Here is an 18,965-nt window from a genome sequence, read left to right on the forward strand (position 1 = left end):
TCCAAGAAGTGTAAACACTTCTTGCCACAGGTGAGCTGTGAAGCGCGGGTCTCTGTCCGACACGATGTCGGACGGCATGTCATGGTGTTTAAACACCATGTCGACGAACAGACGGGCCGTCTGCTTCGCGGTCACCTCTGCCGGCACCGCAGCAAGATGTACCATCTTGCTGAAGCGGTCTACGAAGACCACAACGCCGGTGTTCCCTCCGCTGTCCGGGGGAAGACCAAAGATGCAGTCCAAAGACATGGACTTCCAACACTCCGACGGAGTCGGTAGTGATTGTAACGGAGCCTGCGCGAATGGTGCAGGCTTTACGCGTTGGCATACCTCGCATGCACGGATGTACTTGCGCACCCACTTGTACTGGTGGTGCCAGTAGAAGTCGCGCATGAGAAGGACGTATGTCTTCTCACGTCCGAGGTGTCCCGCAGTCGGGGCATCATGATATTCGTACATGATCCTGAGTCGCAGGTCATGACCATTCGGTACGACAACACGATCCGCGTTGTCGTCGACTGCATTGTAAAGCAGTAGTCCTTCGTGCACACGAAAGCGGTGTGCACGCGGTGTGCACGCGCTCGAAGGTGCTTGGGCAGCTTCTGACGGGACTTGTCAGAAGGCGCTGTGCCATAGGCCAGCAAGAGCTTCGCGTCCGCGTCGTGCGCGTACGCGGCCTTCACATCATCCAACAGGGACGATGTGGGTTTGCTCGATCGCATGACGTCAATGGCATTGACGTCGGCAGCTTCCGCGTAGTCCGGTCGACGTGATAACGCGTCGGCCGCTACATTCAATCTTCCGGGTTTGTATTCGACCCGGAAGTTATACTCCGCAAAGAATGAGAGCCATCTCGCCATTCTTTGTGATATGTGTGGCGACTTCACTGCGGTGCGCAGTGAAGCATGGTCGGTATAGACCACAAATGGTCTACTTCCAAGCAAATACACTCGGAACTTTGCGAGTGCGTATTTCATGGCAAGGAGTTCGTTGTCATGCACCGGATAGTTGCGCTCAGCTGGCTTCAGCTGACGCGATCGGTAGTAGACGACACGATCGCGGCCCTCGTGATCGTGCTGCATCAACGCGCATCCGATCGCGAAATCGGATGCGTCACATACGACGTGAAATGGACGATCTTGGTCAGCCACTGCCAAGATCGGCGCCTCAGTCAAGCCCCGCTTGACTGCATCGAATGCCTTTTGGCAATCGGGTTTCCAATTCCACACTGCTTGTTTCTTAAGAAGCTGTGACAGCGGGCGGATCTTGCCCGCATAGTCCTCCACGTACTTGCGCAAGTACGTGGCCAAGCCAAGGAACTGCCTCAGTTCCTTGACACTTGAAGGCGTTGGCCATTCATTTATCACTCTGACCTTTTCCGGGTCAGGGCGAACGCCATTCTTTCCGACGAGACACCCGAGGACGGGTATCTCGCTCGCCCCGAAGATACACTTCTTCAGGTTCGCGTAGAGCTTATGCTTTCGCATAAGCTCAAGTACCTTCCGGAGATGTACCCAGTGCATCTCTACGTCGGTCTTCCCGTCCACAGCTCGGCTGTGGATGAACACATCATCGAAGCAGCTCGGCGCGAAGTCGCGCACCGAGCGCAACAAGTGCGTCACGCACCTGTTGAAAGTCGCAGGGGTATTCCTAAGCCCCTGTGGCATTACTAGCCATACCCAGAGTATGCCGCTTGGCGTGCTCACTGCCGTGAGAGGGATGGCGCTCTCACGCATTAGGATTTGATAGAATCCATCTCGCAAGTCGAGAGCACTGTAAACGGTGCTCCCGGCCATCGAATCGATGATAACATCTTTTCGCGGTATCGGCGTCTGCGCCGGTACCGTCGCATCGTTCAGCTTGTTATACGCATGAACGATGCGCCATCCGCCCTGTGGCTTTTTGACACAGAACGTCGGAGCACTGTGTGGGGACTTTGATTCCCGCACTTGTCCTGCTTTGCGACGACTTTCAAAGAAGTCGTCGATTGCTTTTACTTGCTCTCGCGGCAGTGGCCACTGCCGCGTGACACAGTACTTTGTGCCCGGCACGAGATCAATCTCGTGCTGAATGCCCTTATCCTGCGGAAACTCCGCAGGAATGTCTTCCGGAAGTACGTCTTTGTACTCCCTCAACAATTCGTAATAGGGACTCGACTTCAGCGAGTCCCAACCTTGTTCCTCGAAGCGCTCTCGCTTCGTCTTCGCACTGAGAGTGTCTCCACTCTCAGTGGTACTTCCCATGAAGAGCTGTCTCAGCTCTTCGCTCTCGCTCTCCGTTCTTTCGCTGTTCGAAAGAACGCAGACCTGCTCGATGCGTCCATCGTGCAAGTCACGTGTGAAGCGCTTCCAGCTCATGACTGGAAGCGAAGTCAACTCCGACGCCGTCGTCGGAGGACTAGCGAGTTCCATCTCACGATACTGGAATCCAGTATCGGTGCGCGTCAAGATGCTTAGCGTCTCGACGTCCGGCATCACCGCCTCAGTCTGCTCAGCAGACGGTTCTTTGTTGCGTCTCGGTCCCGGACCGAGACTTGCGCAGCGTTCTCCGCGTGCGCCGTCTTCTTGTTGTGCGGAGCTGGGCTCCGCACAGTTGTTCTTCTGGTCCAGGCCCGGACGTGGACAGTTGTTCGCCGGCGGACCCTGTCCGCGGGCGCGCGATATCAAGCCCGGCTTGATCGCATGGCGCTTCGTCGTGCAGCCCGGCTGCACGACAGCATGCTAATTGCGTCAGTGCGGTACGTTTGCAACCGTCCGCACTGTTTGCAGCGTCAACTCCCGGAGTCGACACGCCTTCGTCACCTCGACGCCATTCATTGGCGGAGCCCCTCATTACCGGGGGTGCGTCGACTCCCGGAGTCGACGCGTCGTCGTCGACCTGACCTCTTCGGGTCAGGGACTCTCCCATGCGTACTTGAACGCGAGTGTTGGTTCCCGGAACCGACACATCTTTTCCTTCCGACGTCGGCAGCATTGCCGACGTGGATCCCACTTGTGGGCATCCTCGCGCACCCCTTGGGCACTCCGGGACAGCAGCATTAAGCGCTGTCTCGACTGGTGAGCCGCGCGCACCTGCTGGTGCGCGCGCTGCGGTAACAGGGCCATCGCTCTCTGTTCCGCTGTCGCGTCCGAAGCGCACGAGCGTGCGCTTCTTCCAGTCTATCACCGGATCATGCCGTGCAAGCCACGGCATGCCCATTACCACGTCGAACTTATCGTCCAGGTCCAGGACGATAAAGTGTTCGACAAACACTTGTTGTTTGTACGAGAAGCGCACGTTCACGACGCGCTTCTCGGTCTTTACGATGGCACCTGTTGCCAGTCGTACCTCCAGAAGACTTCGAGGTGTATCTACCTCCTCGAAGTCAAGTCTCGACAGGCTTCGTAGTCGAACAAAGTTGTTCGACGCGCCTGAGTCTACCAATGCTCGAAGAGAGTCACTCGCTCTCTTCGAGTAAACCTTCAAGATGACTAGGTTTGGCCTGTCATCTTGTTTCTTGCAGTGAGAGCTGGTCTCACTGGGGGCTGCAGTCATCAGTGTCGCGTGCCCGATGTCGGCACGCGCGACTGCATTACCAGTAGGGCGCCCCGCGCCTACTGGATGTTCGCGTTTTTTGTTGGTCCGCGGCGATGCCTAGCATCGCCACGACGGCCACCTCCAGGGGGCATGGGAGCTGTGCACTCCCGTGCAAAGTGACCGATCCTTCCGCAACGGAAGCATCGCACGTTGCCTCCCTGCTGCTGGTAACCAGCAGTTGTTGCGTTCGAGAGGTCCATTGGTTCTGGACCTCCCGTCCTCACTACCGGGCGCGGTTGCGACCTCGGCACGTTCACATGCAGTTTAGCCTGCCGCAGGCTAAACTCTTCTTGCATGGCAAGTGTGATTGCAGCTTCGAGAGTACTCGGGTACTCTCGGAAGCGATAGGTCTTCACAAGCCCATCTCTAAGCCCCTTCATGAACGTGATGACCTTGGTCGCCTCGTCAATCGGGTTAGTCACGATATTTGAGACCAAATATCGTGCGCGCTGCGCGTAAGCATGGACGTCATGCTTACCCTGCTGAAGGTCGAGGAACTCCGCCCTCGACCGGAACTCGTGTTGCGGGGGCTCAAACGCTTGTTTGAGCTCCTCTTTGAATACTTCGTACGTGCTGAAGCACGTAGGATCGGAGAGTCGGCGTCCATACGCCCAACTCCTTGCGCGTCCGCCAAGGCAGGACATGGCGAACGCGACCTTCGACAGCGGGTCGACGATGCGTCGAGCCGCTATGGCTGTGTCGAGCTCGACAAGCCATCGGAGGAGAGGCGCGCCCTCTCTTCCCACGTAATTGCTTACGCTCAACTTTAATGGTTGAGCACGCGGTGTCGTCCCTGATGACGCCGTCACTGAGGAAGCAGCGTCACGCTGCTCCTTCATGATGAACCCCAGAGCAACACCATGTTGCTCCGTCGGCGATAGCGTACGCAGCATCGTAGCTATCGCCGCTTCTCCACTGGCGGTAGAGAAGCTGAGGCACGTCTCCAAATGATTGCGGTGTGTTGGACGGTTCCATCACGGTGGCGCAATTCTTCAGCTATATCTCGGTTCGATGGTCAGGAATGGACAAGACGATGCTTGGATTCTTCATGTGCTACTATGAAACGTAGTTGAAGCTTGGGTTCGTAAAGGCCAAAATGAGAAATGATATTGTAACTTAACGCCCGTACTCTCTTGCACTCTTGAACAGCTCCTCGCTTCATGGTCACTCGTTGTTGAATGAATTTGTTACTTGGCGGGTTGCCCCATAAACTTCACTTTGAAACCGTCTCGCCGTATTACGTATCGTAAATTACCACGTAATTTTAAATTACGTGCTCGATAATAAATTACGAATCGAGTTAGGTATATAACGCAATGAGTTAATTAACCAATAAACACGAAGACAATTCACCAGGAAAAGAGGAGTGCTGCAAAGGGGTCTTCACTTTCGTAGTGCTGTGTCCGGGGGGTCCGGCTTTGGTACCGTGGTCATCAACTTTAACGGAGACTTTCTGCACCACTCTGCATTTGGTGCTTGAGACTTGCTCTCTCTAAAATGCACTACGTGTATTATGTATTCGAGAGTTTCGGTGATGTTGTAGAGGAGAAAGAATTGACACCATGCTGGTATGGTTTAGAGTGACCGTCTTTGTCACCAATAATTTCCAGGAAATCGCCAACAAACCCGCGCCAATCAAGCCAGAAATTACATCAACAATTTACCAAACCAACGTGACGGGATTTCCGTTAGACCGCCAACTGGATTCGCGGAAAGAAGTGCGCTGTGAAGCGATCAGGCTGTGCTGAGCAGGGTCACCACTGTCGATTCACAAGCGGTTGAAGGATAAACAAAGTGGAGGGAGTATTATGATCCATTCGACATGTTCGTTTTGCATTTACAGGAGCGGAAACTTGCAGAAAAGTGGAGGCACAGTGTACTTTCACCGTATGGTGATGGTACAGAATGTCATCGCAGACAAAGCGGTTGAAGGTGGCATAAACTGCTGGTCTTGTTGCGACAATGAGCACGTGCTGCTGCAGGTTGCAGTCAAGAGCTTGGCAAAAGAAGGGAGGCTGTTTCATATATATTGAACCAAACCAAATCTCGTAATATTTACAAGTACAGACTAGAATTTGTTTAGCTCGATGCCTGGCCCTCTCTGACTCTCCTCTATGACACGAAATAATATAATAACTGAGGCCCGGAAATAGGAAACAAACCAAGTTCAGATGTAGCGTACGATGCCACGATTTGCAAATCTCTCTATGTTCTGATCCGTCAACTTGGACCGCGTCCGCCGCGTCCGTGGCACGTGCCTCGAGTGGCCACATTTTCGTCTTCATAAATCCGCAACACTCTGCATTGTGGGTTGTGAGCCAGAGGTCGAGGCGCCGAGATAATCGTCTACGCTATCGGTAAAGGCGATTAAAATAGGCTAGCAGGTGGACGTTAAAGCTAACTTTACTATGGGTGACACGCGTGGACTCAGGATATGCGAAACTTCCCTGGAGCTGCTCAGTCAGCGCGACACAGCCAGCAAGTTGAGGACCTTGGTCGAGTCTTTTTGCGTACCGAAATCAACGACAACGGTCACGGATTCCTACCGAGATACGTGGGTGAGCAGCAGCATCAACAACACAATCTCATCAGCCAGGGACCGAATGCTTCGATCACTGCTGATTCAACGGAGCAAGTGACGTCGCCTCCTCTATCGAGCTTCTCTGAAATGCTGGACGTCGATAACGACTTTGAAGCAGGTCTGGGTTTGGGGTCTCTGCCCAAAGAATCAGTTTTGCTGCACCAGCCCATGACCATTGCAGCAGGAGTTGGGAACGAGAACCAATCGACCCAGGACGCAGTGGATCTTGTCAACTTCAGCTTGGGCCAGCAAAACCCGCTGCCCCCACTAGCTGTACCGGATGTGATGGCCATCCAGCACACAGCACAACATGGCACGCCCTCCGCGCAACCAACAACGCCGTGCCCAACCATGTGGAGTAGTGATGACGACGATTTCACCTTTTCAGGTGGAACCCTCGCTCAGCGGTAAGCGTTTGTTTATCGGTGTTGCTGCATTTCTTCCTTGAATCTGACGCTTTTTGACCTTTACCGTTAGTAGCAGTACTATAAATTATGAAGACCGAAGTTTCCGAAAAAAATCGCGCGAGAAAATGCGCCGTAAAGAGGTGAACACCGAGGTACGTCTTCGTATGTCCTCAATTGGCCCGCACATGTAACCAACGAGCTGTGTTTGTTTTCTTCAGTTCGAACTCCTCGTAGAACTGTTGGGATTCACCAATCGTGTTCGCAAGAAAGTTATTTTGCACGAGGCTGCATCTACTATCAAGAGTCTGAAGCGCGAGTGCAACCACTTACGTCGGGATCGCGACATCCTTCAGCAAGAACTGGCGAAGCTGGCTTCTCATATGGAGCCGTATCACTTCGAATACATGCAAGGCCAACCAGAATGTGGGTACCCGGGTATCTGCTAATCTAGTCAAAGGCCCGTTTGTGATAGATTTTCGTCTATGCAAGCCTGTAGCGTTTTCTACAAAATTGCCAGTTATTTTATTGCTCCAACATAGAAATGAGCTTCATGTACTCATTCAACCCGCTCGTGTACTTGGACATGCACTAAGGTAGTAGTAGTCTTCCAGTGCAGGGCCCACATGTCGGTTCCTCATTTTGGGGCGCATGAACTGGATCACCTGCATGTGGCTCCGTTCAGCCGCCGCCTTGAGCTCGTCCGAGGGCCTGCTCTGCTGCCCGTAGTACCGATGCAGCCACCGCAGCACTTTGAGTTTGTTGTTGCCAGCAGCGTCGGTGAAGGCCGCGGACGAGCACTCAGCACTGCGACCGCAACGCAGTTTCTTCAGTAGATCCAGACGACCGCGAGTTGCGGCGCCGTCCATTGCCCCCTTGGACCACGGCCGAAAGGGCTCGTACACCTCGATCACTCGGTCCAGTTCGTTGTAGACTGCGCTGTCGATGGTGGTGGGAACAGCAGGTCGTTGATGAGTCGGAAGGCGTGCGGCAGAGTCAGGATGTTGGCCGGTACTGCCATGGAGACGATGAGCAGCGGAGGTGGGGTTTCCAACGGAGGGTCCATCGTGGTGCGAGGTGTTGGGAATGGAAGGAACCTCGATATTGTCCTGTGCTGTCGTCAACACGTCGTTCCCGAAAAGAGCCGGCCGCACTGGAGATATCTTCGATACGTACTACCATGGTTCATGTATTATCTTGGCCGCCGGATTGTGCGGGTTCCTAAGGTTTGAGCAAGTTTGAGCATCTTGTACCTTTCGGCTGTCGAGTGTGGCCTTGACAGCGGAGCTGATTTGTACCTTCACTGTGGTTTAACGACGTCCGTTTGTATCTATCCGTCCATTTGCTTAGTTTTCTATTCACAATGGTTACAGACTACCTGTTTATAACGACTCTTGTCGAGAAGGACCAGTATGGCACCGCAGTCTCACTTGGCTTCTTCGCCTGTTGACAAGCACCGTAGCTACAATGGGCTGCCGCCTAGTGACGCCGAACGATGCAGTCGAGCCGACCGAGCAGGAGAAAGCGGAGCCCAGACGCCTGACCGACAGGCCGTCGAGCCTCGAGGACTTGGAGCCAGAAGCTGAGGAAGAAGCACAGGCGACTGCAGCAAAGCAGGAGGACACTCCGCCATGTCGAGACGCTCTCGACCTACCCACCAGCTCCAGTTCGTCGCTGTCCGTTGTGCCGCCGACCATAACCAGCCAGATCAGTGACATCGTGGACCTGTGCGAGGAGATGGAGGTGGAGGGCGTCCGCCTGAAGTCCGAAGCCATCCACGAGCGGATCCTCCGAGCGCAGTACCAGGTGGAGCAGCTGGGGGACCAGGCTGCGCTTGAGACCGTGGAACTGCTGAGCGAGGTCTACGCTCGCTTCGAGGAAATCGCGGTGCGGTACGCCAGTAAACAGGAAACGGCGGACGCAACGGTGGACGCGTTGGAGCAGGTGGACGCCAGGTTGGAACTGGTGACCGGCCAGCTCGCCGAGAGCTGAACTGGCCGAGGTCTTTCTTTCTAGGAGTAAGTTAATTCACACGGCGTCGATTTGTTTTTGCTGTTGAGCTCAATGCAGCCGGGTGTTGAAGGGTTTATTACGATGCTTTGTCTGCGACTTCATGACTTTAAGTTCTCTTAGACACACGCGTTGTCAATGGGGCCCACCGTAGGCTCGGAAGTAGGAGCGGAGGTGGTAGGCTCCGAAGCTGAGCTGGCCGAAGCCGAGGCGCTCGTAGGCGAGGTGGCACTGGCCGAGGAGCTCGAGCTCGAGCCTGGCGCGACGTACGGCAGCAGCGTGATCGGCTCGTCGCCCGAGCACACGGAGAAGGTGGACGTGGCGGTGGCGTTGGCGCAGTCGATCTGCGTGGTGGGACCTTCGTTACCGATGTCCGCGGGCTTCTCGTAGCACGTGCGGATGACAGAGAGTTGGTTCTCGCCGTCCACGGCCGAGCAAAAGACCATCACCTGGTGGTCGTACAGAGCCTGGATCTCCGCCAGTGTCGTCTGGGGCGTGTTGAGCGTCGCCCACGCGTTGATCTGCTCCGTGGCGGCACTGAGACGGTCCGCCGTGTTGAGCGTTGCCTGGAAGTAGGTGACAGCAGCGGCCTCCAGGTCGGCACCCTGAGCGGCGTAGCAGAGGCCGTGCTTCTGGAACTCGTGGTCGTAGATTTCGCACAGCGTGTCGTAGGTCGAGCTCTGCGAGGCGTCAATCCACTTGTCCCCCATCTCAGCGAGCAGCGTCGCCTGGTTCTCGGCGAACTTGGCGGCGTCGTACGGGTCGTTCTCCACCGTGTCGCTCGGGTTGCAGCAGCTCACGTAGCCGTCGTCGTAGTTGGGCCACAGGCCGTGGATCGTGAGCTTGCTGGCAGCGCGCTCGGGCACGCAGACCGTGCCGTTCGGGTACGGGTTGACGTTCTGGTGCGAGATGGTGCCGTCCACGCCGACGAGCAGGTCGCGGCAGAACTGCGGCACGAAGAGCTGCTCTAGCACGAGGTAGTCGAAGTCGCCGGGCACCTTCTGCTTGGCCAGACACGCAGGGTCCTTGGTCAAGCACGTGGCGCTCGGCGCCGAGCAGATGTCCACGCATTGGCCGGACGAGACCGATTCGTTCAGCCAACCACCGGCGTAGTCGGTGGCCAATGTTCGCGCGGACAGCGCCGATGAGACAGCGAGCAGCAGAGCGACGGAGTACATAGCGGTACCGGTGAAGGTGGAGATTCGCTGGGGTGGAGCAAATCAAGAAGTGAGGTGGCACCCGTTTGAATGTCCGAGTGGAGACCACACGCCAATGAATGTGACGAGTGTAGAGAGCACGCGGGCTCGGACATAGCGCCGTAGCTTGCCAGGTCTCTGCTGCTTGAACACCGCGACTGGTGCTAACCCGTGACATGTCTGACAGGCAGACAGCAACTCGTTGAACTGTTCAAGTGCGTTCCGCGGCAGTAACGGAGCTCGTGACCAGCAAGTATCCAGTTCAAAAGCCTGTATCAATCCATACTTTTGACAAGGGTACACTTCCACTCTACATTGTTACTGTTCCACACAACTGCAAAATACAATATACAGTCGGAACCAATCAGCACGGCTTGCACGTTCGAGCGTCCGCGCGTGCTTACCGTTGTCGACGAAGGACGTCCAGCAATGCCTTCACAACGCTGCAACGCCGGACATGTTTCATTCGAGGCATCCATGGCGTGCGCGAGCCTTCAAGTCACCTCTATGTTAGCCGAGGCTGGTAAAGTTCGCGGCGAAATGATCAGGCTTGGGCTCTGCTTTATGTGCCGAATGCATTCATCACATCACACCTGCTCGGTTCAATTCACGTCAGCTTCAGCCTCGGCGTCTGCGAACTCCTCCAACTGTCGGATAGCATGCGAAAGCGTGCACCGTCGTCTTGGTTCAAACGAACACAACGCTGTAACGAGCTCCCACTGCTCGTCGGTGAGCTGCTGCGGGCGAGGAAGGAAGCGATGGCCCGCCAATTCGTCGATTATCTCTGCGTCAGTTTGGCGGACACCCCAAGGCTTTCTCCGCGTCACAGCTTCGACGATGCACATTCCGAGCGAATACCTGTCCGACTGGAAGGAAGGCCTCTGCTTTCGAACCAGGCACTCTGGTGCTGTCCAACGAACAGGGCCATGGACCAACGCCAGGCTGCCAGACCCATTCACAAAACTCATGCCAAAATCTGTCAGCTTGGCAACTCCACTGGCATCTACCACGATATTGTTGCATTTCAAGTCTCCGTGAATGATGTTGTTTAGGTGTAGAAATCGAAGTCCCAGCGCAGCCCCGTGCATCGTTCGCCACACCAAGGATCGCCCGTATTGATTTCCCCTGGCTAAAAAGTCGATTGCACTACCATTTACGGCTTCCTCTGAGACGAAGAAGCACGGACGAGGAAGATGGCAGGCCCCATAGTACGTTACAACGTTTGGATGGCGCGCCATGTGCCAGATTTTGTCTTCTTGCAAGAAGGCACGCATGTCATCCGGGGAATTCACATCCACGTACTTGATAACAACGTTGAATCCCGTCCATTTGCCTCGAAATATTGTGCCGGAGGATCCAGAGGAGAATGGTGTCGACTCTCTCTGCACTTCGTGCTCGGGAATAAAGCGATCAGGGACAGCACCAACCAATGCATCCGACATCCGTTGCACTATTTCAGCTGCTGCGCCGAGAATCTCTTGGGAACTTGCACTGCGCTTCAATTCGGAGTATCTAGCCTCGTTTTTCAACAAAGTTAAGGCTCCTCGTTGAGCCTCTGCACCAGCCAATTCCGTGTGCAGGCTTTCAACGTTTGCTTTCCACGTGGAAACCAAGTTTTCCTCAACTTGTTGAACCACGTCATCCCAGGTAGTTTCCCAGCGTGCTTCGGCAAACCCGAGTTTCTTCTGCACCGAATCCAAGTCGCGATTGAACTCACGCAGGATATTCATAAGTGTGCGAGCACTTACAAGACGCTCAATAGTTGAGCGGTCGCTGTGTTGGCCCAAGAACGCGTGAAAGCGCTGGCCTATTTCGGCAAATATCGTTGTCAAACGGCTCGAATCAACGCGAAAGTCCTCCTCAACCAGCCAATTTCGAGTTCTCAGCAGCCGTTCCACCATGTTTTCGCACATACCCTGTAGCTCATCCATGCCTCGACACATTTCAACCAGATCCTCTAGGTAAGTGCTTGATCCGACCATCAGCAAAGCAGTGTCAGACTGGGCCTGGACACTTCCCGATGAAACGCTGTTAGTTGCAGGTGAAGTTTCACCGAAATACCCGTCTTCAGACGACAAACGTCTCTGTTCGAACTCTTCAGCTCGGCGTTCCACTAATCCATCGATTTCTTCGTTTGCAAGACCTCGCCACAGACGCTCAAACTCTCGCACGTTCACGTACACGCCCAGCAAATTGAACAATTCCCGACGAAGAACCGGCCGGATCCCCAACAGCTTCGTGAGGTACGCCTCGAGTTCCTGCCGCCGCCTCTCTAGGGCACTCGCACTGAGATTGCGGACGTAGGATTTCGCAGGGAAACGCAGATGCCGCACCGGCGCCCCAATCGACTTGAGGCGGTCGTGCAGCCTTCGTAGCTCCGAATAGCGTTTCTTGACGACCCATTCCAGGCCTCCCCGCAGTTGCACCTGGATCGTGTACGACGTTGCCCCCGTTTTAGTCTTGACGATGCCGTCTGCAGGTAGTGTCACGCTCTCGATCACCACTCGGCCCGGCTCCCAGTCGTCGACGCCATCGAAGTCGTTGAGACTACTCTCTCCGAGCGGCACTTCTTGAGACGACATCCGTGACGGTACTCCGAGGGTGTCACTGCGCGGAGAGCGCGAAGGAGACACGAGTGTGGACACTCGCTCCATTGCCTTCGACTCGGTGGAGTTTGGGGGACTCGATTCTTGTGGAGACTTTGTCTTCGGGTGGCGGAACGAGAAATGGTCGCCAGGTCAAGGGTGGAGTGACGGCACTCGTCCACAGTCCGCTCATACTTCATACTTCGCCGTCGTCGCGACATCGTCAAGCTCTGCTTGGGAGGGGGACAAGTCGACATCGCTTCAAGATCCGCGGTATCCGTTCGGGAATATTACAAATGGAAGTAGCCTTGAATACGCGGTTGTATGGTGCGAAGCGAAAAGGACGATATAAAATTTGATAGACTCGTAGAGGACGGACGACAGTTTTCGCGGAGTGGTACGGGTGCAACTTGCACTCACCGGCGCTGCCACCCGAGCTGCGAGCTCGGTCGGTACATGTATCAGCATGCCCCGCGCTACACAGGCGACTGGCTTTCCGAGTGCGACCGAGTGGCAAGGAGGGTGCGGACTGCGTCAAGCACTGGTGGCCATGGTTCTCAAAGGTCCATACCATACCAAGGGCATACAGGTACATGTAGTCGAGTCGCCAAGACGTGATGATCCCCATTGCCCCGCTGCTCCAGATCCCGTCGCATGTCAGCGCCGGTCATAGTGTCCGCTCGAACGGGGAGCGCCATTCGCCGAGGGCTGCGACCACCATGCTTCGGTTCAGCTCGAGTCCGCGGTCGTCAACTGATTCCTTCAACCCACCGCCACGCTCGGCACGAAATGGAATAGCTCACTCGGTGTGAAACTGCAAGAGCTCGGCCAAATGGATTGACACTACTGGAATTTTTTCCTTATTACAGTAAGTACAGACGTGCACATAATTCGACAAGGCAGACCTTATTCAAAATCACATTTGATACATTCTTGGGATTTTTTTAACTTGAAAAGTGTTCACATCAATATCGATTATATAAATGTATTCGTTTATACAAGCGCCAAATTAGAGGTGGACGACTGTAATTCGCTGGACTACTTTGTCAACTACTACATGTACAATACTACTTTGTTGCTTCAATCATGGATTCATAACTACTACAGTAGTAGTACTATAGTAGTACCGAACTACTGCCGGTCGACTGTCGAAAGTCGTGCACGCCCAGCGGGCCGGCGGGCACTGTACCTCCACAACGGTGTAGCGGCCGCCAACAGCCGACGCGCGCTCGTCGCCATAGCAGCCTGAAAGGGTTTGTCTGCCTGGGGTCGAATCAACTAATGCGCCTGGGACGCAAGCAGCGTGACTGGCTCATGTGTAGCTGGCGCGGTAATGCCAAGAATATCGACGCAGCTGAGGTAACTTCGGCATATTGAAATACACTAAGGTAAGTCACAAGTTTAAGGCCAATGTACGTAGTTAAGGCCGCACATATATATCCAATCGTGAGCTCGGGATAAGAATAGCGCTCTTCTGTTGGCTATAATAGGTTTTCATGCGCCAGGTACGTCACGGGCAGGCGGCCTTGAGGCACGCTGTTGCCGAGCAGCAGGTCGGCCGTCCCTCCTGGCTTGGGTACAGCATCTCCAGCACGGCGGCCAAGTCGTCCAACCACGGCATCAGCACGGGCTCCGCGTTGTTCAGCACCACGACGGTGTTCGGGTTCGCGTCTCGGCAAGGCTGTTGGCGAACGCGAACACGATGGGCGTGTCGACCTCCTTGGTGACATCGACAGCTAGCTGGATGTTGGCCGAGCTCTGCGTAGGGGTCACCCAGCTCAGACGCTCAGACGTCGGCTCATCAATGAGACCCACGATGTACGCCTCTAGGGCGTGACAGCCTTCCTCCAAGTGCACGTACGACTTGATGATCTCCCAGTTGTCGCGCGTGGCGATCGATTTACTTCACGGCTTGACGCCACCGTCGCCAGCGCAGACGTGCCCGTGAAGTAGTTCAACAAGATATTCTCACGCTACCACCACCTCGAAAACCAAGGCAAGGAAGAGAAAGACAACAACCGTAGCCGGCAGAATACTGACACGTGAGATGTTCGACACCAGCAATGCGCCTAGGAAAAAGTCGCGGAAGCAACAAATGTCAACAGCGTCTAAGAAGACCAGCAAGACACAAAGCACGCCGACGGACGACGTGTTATACGTAGCCATCGTCTGGCAGGTAAACTTATAGCCTTTATAATTGCATTAGGGTCATCGGTATAGGTTTACACGTCAATAGTCGCACTTGCCAGATATTATAGTGTAGTGCCAAACATGTGTTGACGCCGATACTAAAGGCAAGATTTTCTTGGCTTGGCGACTCAAAAAGTAGGCATTTTTTCGCAAGGCTACCACGACACAGGGAACCGTGTCAAGACAAACTGCAACTGTCCAAAAATCGTTGGAATAGCGCACAGATTTCTTATCTGCTAAGGGTGACCGTACCGGTCGAGCTATCCAGCCCACAAATGCCAAATTTGGCTTGGGTTTGGCTACAGGTGGCGCCAACGGTGTCGCCAAATGCCAAACAAAAAATAGCTTTCCGATCCCAGAGCTATTTCTGCGGCCAAATTTGGCCCTGAAAATACTGTTGGGTAGCGTGAGTAACGTCGGCTCACATCAAAATGAGTGGCCCACATGAGGACCAAACTGTCGGATATCGGGAGATAAAGCTCTCTATGAGGCCTGGATAGAAGTTAGCAGTGACGGTGGCACAGACATCACGTTGGCGGGGAACGAACACCTCGTGGTATGGACGTACCTTCACTTCCGGGGCGATCAAGACCTGATCGGGCGCCAAACAAGTCCAGAGCCCCTGCCGGACATTAGACTGCTGCGCCTACATCGCAAGAGCCCCATCGACGACGGCGCCCGCCACCAAGGCTCATGTAGCCACTTCTCCCCCCTCATTGGCTTCGTCCAGGAAAACTACCACCCACCTCGCATCAGCATCGCAATCCATTACCTCACGCATTGTGTGACAGGAAAATAGCAATACCGCTGTGAGATTTCCACTCGCCATTGCCAAATCTACAATTACCACATGGGATGCTTGCCAAATTTAGAACAGGGATAGCTCTACCGGTACGGTCACCCTAAGAACGTTTCCATAGCCATCTTGGGTCAAAAGTTACAGGCTGTCAAAGTTGGGTAATCTGTTTTTGGCCTTAAACTCACGACTTACCTTATACAAAAAAAACAATTAGTCTTGAACGGCGAATCAACTCGAATGACTGAGCGTATCCCTATAAGCGCTGGTGATCGTGACTGCGCAACCTCAGGCGGAAAAGGGGCCAATGAAATCCTTGAGAGCTAACCAGGGCGTTGAGAACGTAAGATGGCTGTCTGGCGGTTGCGAAGAAGATCGAAGAACGAGCGGGCGAGCCTCGTACGCGCAGATCACGGCCCAAGCGGCCAATACAGGCGTCACTTCCAGTTCCCCTGATTCCCGGCAGTTCAAAATAGTACTGTACCTACGGGGTGAACAACTATGTAATACCGTAGCAGATTGTACGAAATTGCACAAACTACTTATTATAGTGATATTAAAACTGTAGTACTATTTTTACAGTCCAGTCCAATTACTACTGGTCGGAGCTGCTCGCCGGATCAATGCAAAATATTTTTTGTCTCTTCTGCGGCGTGAGCCTCAACCTTTGCGTCCTTTTGCGCCATTCCAGATTTCGCCGCGACGCGTTACAGAGGAATCCTCCTCTGATCCGCTTCGAGAATGGCTTTGCTGGAGGCTGTACGGGGCGGCGACTTGAACTGCATTGAGCGCGAGCTCCAGCGCGGCGTTGATGTTAACGAAGCCGACGGTGAAGGCTGCACGGCGCTTATGTGCGCGGTAGAGAACGGTGAGGAGGATGCCGTCGCGCTGCTGCTCGACAAGAACGCCACGCTGGACTTGTCGAACCACAGCGGTCGCACCGTGTTCGACCTGGCTCAAGACAAGCCTGAAATGCTGGCGCTGCTTCTAGCCCACCAGCAGCAGCAACGAGACGCAATGCTGGAGACGCTTCCAGACCTGTGCGCCAGCGTGGCAGAAGCGCAGCAGATGAGCGAGCACGTCCTAAAGCGCGTCCAGGAGGTCCATAAGCTCTTAGCCGACCTCGGAGTTGACGCTCCGGAGACCTCGAGGACTTGTTTGTTGACGGTTGTCAGCACGTTCCATTCGCTGCTTCAGCAGCACTCGAAGAAGTTGAGAATCGAGCGGCTTGTCAGTACTCGGACGGTGGTCGGGTGTCTGCGCCAACTCCACTCCGACATTGATGCGTTAATGGATGGAGGGGCTTCCAAGCAGCGCTCCCCGTTGCAGAAACCAGCTTGGCAGACGCAGTGGGAGCGGGAGGAGGCAGAGGTCTATAAGAATCTGGCCGCAGCGCTAGAGGCCGACACGCAAATGATTCTGCGCGAGCTGGGCAGTGTGGCCCGACAGGAAGACGCTCTGAAGCTGCTGAAGTACGAGTCCGAAGAGCACGAAAATCACTACGGACCGCAAATGGTGCAAGTCCTGGAAGCGGCACAGACGAAGCTGACCCGGTTCTCGAGCCTCGGAGTGCCGGAAGTGCCCAATTGGTTTTTACCGGAATATGAAGTACAGCGCCAACCGAGGCCGTTTGCCCACGGCTCGTTCGGAGCCGTTTATCACGGCACTTGGCTTGAATCGCAGGTCGTGATCAAGTGCGTCGACCCCAAGTCCGAGGACGATAAGCGCACGTTCCGGCGCGAGGCGAGGATCTGGCAGAAGGCGCGACACAAACACATCGTCAACTTCTTCGGTGCGTGTGATCAAGGAAGTCCCTGGTTCTTCGTGTGCGAGGAGGCCGCCAATGGAAATCTGAATAATTACCTGTATCGGCAGAAGAGAGAAGGGCGGTCGCTGGCATGGCGCAAGCTGTACGAAGCTGCTCTGGGCCTGCACTTCTTGCACCAGCGTCACATCATCCACAGCGACCTGAAGTGCAACCAGATTTTAGTGAGTGCAGAAGGCGTGGCGATGCTGACGGACTTCGGCTTGAGCTTCATGTCGGCGGACTCTCGTCCGAGAATGCCTCCAGGGGGAGCCGTTCGATGGAAAGCCCCTGAATGCATGAAAAATAGCGACCAGGTGCCTACGACGGAGTCGGATGTCTATTCTTTCGGCATGTGCGTGGTTGAAGCTGTGACTGGTGAATACCCATGGGGACAACAATGTCCGGACCCCGCCGTGGTGTTCCAAGTGAAACGGGGGCTGTTCCTCCCACGTCCAAGAGCCTTTGCGGACGACGAACACTGGCAGTTTGTGCAGGCACTGTGTGCAGCTGAACCGACGGAGCGTCTCAAGCTGCCCGACGCTATTCGAATTCTGAGGAAATTTGCAGACCGGGAACTCGTACAAGAGCGATCGAGCAACGATAATCAACTCGACTGCTGAGACCGAAATGAGCATCGTGTCGCAGCCTCTGCAGTGCAGACGGCTAATCCAGCTGTGATCGAGTTCCTAATGAAGTAATCGTGGCGTTGGTGATGTACTGTGCAGCGTGGTCGAACGCGTGTGCCTAGTTGATTATGAGCTGGTACAGATGCTTCTGTGCGTGCGCTGGAGGAGGGCGCTGCTAAAACCCGCTACTCGCGGATTTCTGGGTTTGGTGAAGAGCTTGGAGAATGTGGCAATGCCCGTTCGACCCTCCTAAAGGTGGAGATGGTGCACTACTTCATTTGAATAAAAAAAACTGCTGCGGCTATAAATCAGGGCACTGTTCGTGGGCGCAGTAATGCAGCAAGTATCAACAATGCATTGGCGTGGACGAAATTGGATCGCCACCAGGCAACTACTGACCAGAAATCGTGATTGGGGTGAAGAAAGCACGATCGAATGCTGGCAATACGGAGTAAGCTGGATAGCTGGATCTTCTTAAATGAGTGCAATTCAATTGTATTTTTTTTGTTTTTATTGGCCCCACAGTGTCGCACGTACGAACGTTTTTCATGATTTTGTAGCTTAACCTGCCACAGCTCCGGGCGCTACAATCCAGACTTTATAATGTGGCATCCCCACCGAAAATTATCATAAAGTAAGTTCTGCTTCTTAGCTACAAAACCTCTCTGTTGCTGCCAGTGCCTCTTGACGTTTTGTAGGAAATCTAGTTAGTCGTTCCATTAGATATAGTTATTTCATCGCCTTAACTGGGGTCATCGCGATGTAAAATGACGTATTTTGTGGGTTTGACAATCCCCGCCACTTGAGATCTTGTGGGTAAAATGAGAACTGAATGATATTGAGAGATAGCTGCTAGTGCTGTTCTGCTTCCTCCTGCTCACCTCTTGCTGGTAGAGGGCAAAACAGGTCAATAGCAGGTCAGGTCAAGTTTGGTCAACTTGAACCTTACCATCACTTGGGTAGCCAGCTGCTACCATGGAAGCCTATTCTTAACATCGCTACTGGTAAAAAAAAAATATGTACCGTGCACAATTGCATCAATCTCATGAACTCAGAAGAAATATGCCTCGGGCCGAATTGCACCGACTCATACGTAACTTGTAGCTCGCTAAAGTAAAAAGTTTTATCAACTATTGATATTCTGCTGTGTGCAACAATACAAACTTTATCACAACTCCGCTACAAAGTTGTATC

At 54.1% G+C, this 18,965-nt stretch overlaps 4 protein-coding genes across 5 annotated transcripts; 3 read left to right on the plus strand and 1 right to left on the minus strand.

Annotated features, from left to right (window-relative positions):
* Positions 1 to 5,880: 5,880 nt before the first annotated feature.
* On the plus strand, positions 5,881 to 7,010 carry IUM83_02520 (uncharacterized protein; the record flags this gene model as incomplete). The annotated part of the gene is made up of 5 exons (XM_067926445.1): positions 5,881 to 5,933; positions 6,008 to 6,071; positions 6,143 to 6,564; positions 6,635 to 6,716; positions 6,783 to 7,010. The coding sequence occupies 5 exons, from the start codon at positions 5,881 to 5,883 to the stop codon at positions 7,008 to 7,010; spliced, it is 849 nt and encodes a 282-aa protein (XP_067796697.1).
* Positions 7,011 to 8,028: 1,018 nt separating this feature from the next.
* Positions 8,029 to 8,553, plus strand: IUM83_02521 (uncharacterized protein; the record flags this gene model as incomplete). The annotated part of the gene is made up of 1 exon (XM_067926446.1): positions 8,029 to 8,553. One exon carries the CDS (start codon positions 8,029 to 8,031, stop codon positions 8,551 to 8,553), a length of 525 nt encoding a protein of 174 aa, XP_067796392.1.
* A 137-nt stretch (positions 8,554 to 8,690) lies between these two features.
* IUM83_02522 (putative ribonuclease) lies at positions 8,691 to 12,349 on the minus strand (the record flags this gene model as incomplete). Of its 2 annotated transcripts, XM_067926448.1 has the most annotated exons (3): positions 8,691 to 9,776; positions 11,516 to 11,574; positions 11,683 to 12,349. In XM_067926448.1, 3 exons carry the CDS (start codon positions 12,347 to 12,349, stop codon positions 8,691 to 8,693), a joined length of 1,812 nt encoding a protein of 603 aa, XP_067796388.1. The 2 variants fall into 2 exon arrangements, with proteins under 2 accessions (XP_067796388.1, XP_067796387.1); XM_067926447.1 differs by lacking the exons at positions 11,516 to 11,574; positions 11,683 to 12,349 and having other exon boundaries at positions 8,691 to 9,749.
* Positions 12,350 to 16,079: 3,730 nt separating this feature from the next.
* On the plus strand, positions 16,080 to 17,765 carry IUM83_02523 (TKL protein kinase; the record flags this gene model as incomplete). The annotated part of the gene is made up of 3 exons (XM_067926449.1): positions 16,080 to 17,130; positions 17,214 to 17,248; positions 17,322 to 17,765. The coding sequence occupies 3 exons, from the start codon at positions 16,080 to 16,082 to the stop codon at positions 17,763 to 17,765; spliced, it is 1,530 nt and encodes a 509-aa protein (XP_067796782.1).
* Between the last annotated feature and the right edge of the window lie 1,200 nt (positions 17,766 to 18,965).

This window comes from Phytophthora cinnamomi (genome assembly GCF_018691715.1).
Source record: "Phytophthora cinnamomi strain GKB4 chromosome Unknown Contig16, whole genome shotgun sequence".
Lineage (NCBI taxonomy): Eukaryota > Oomycota > Peronosporomycetes > Peronosporales > Peronosporaceae > Phytophthora > Phytophthora cinnamomi.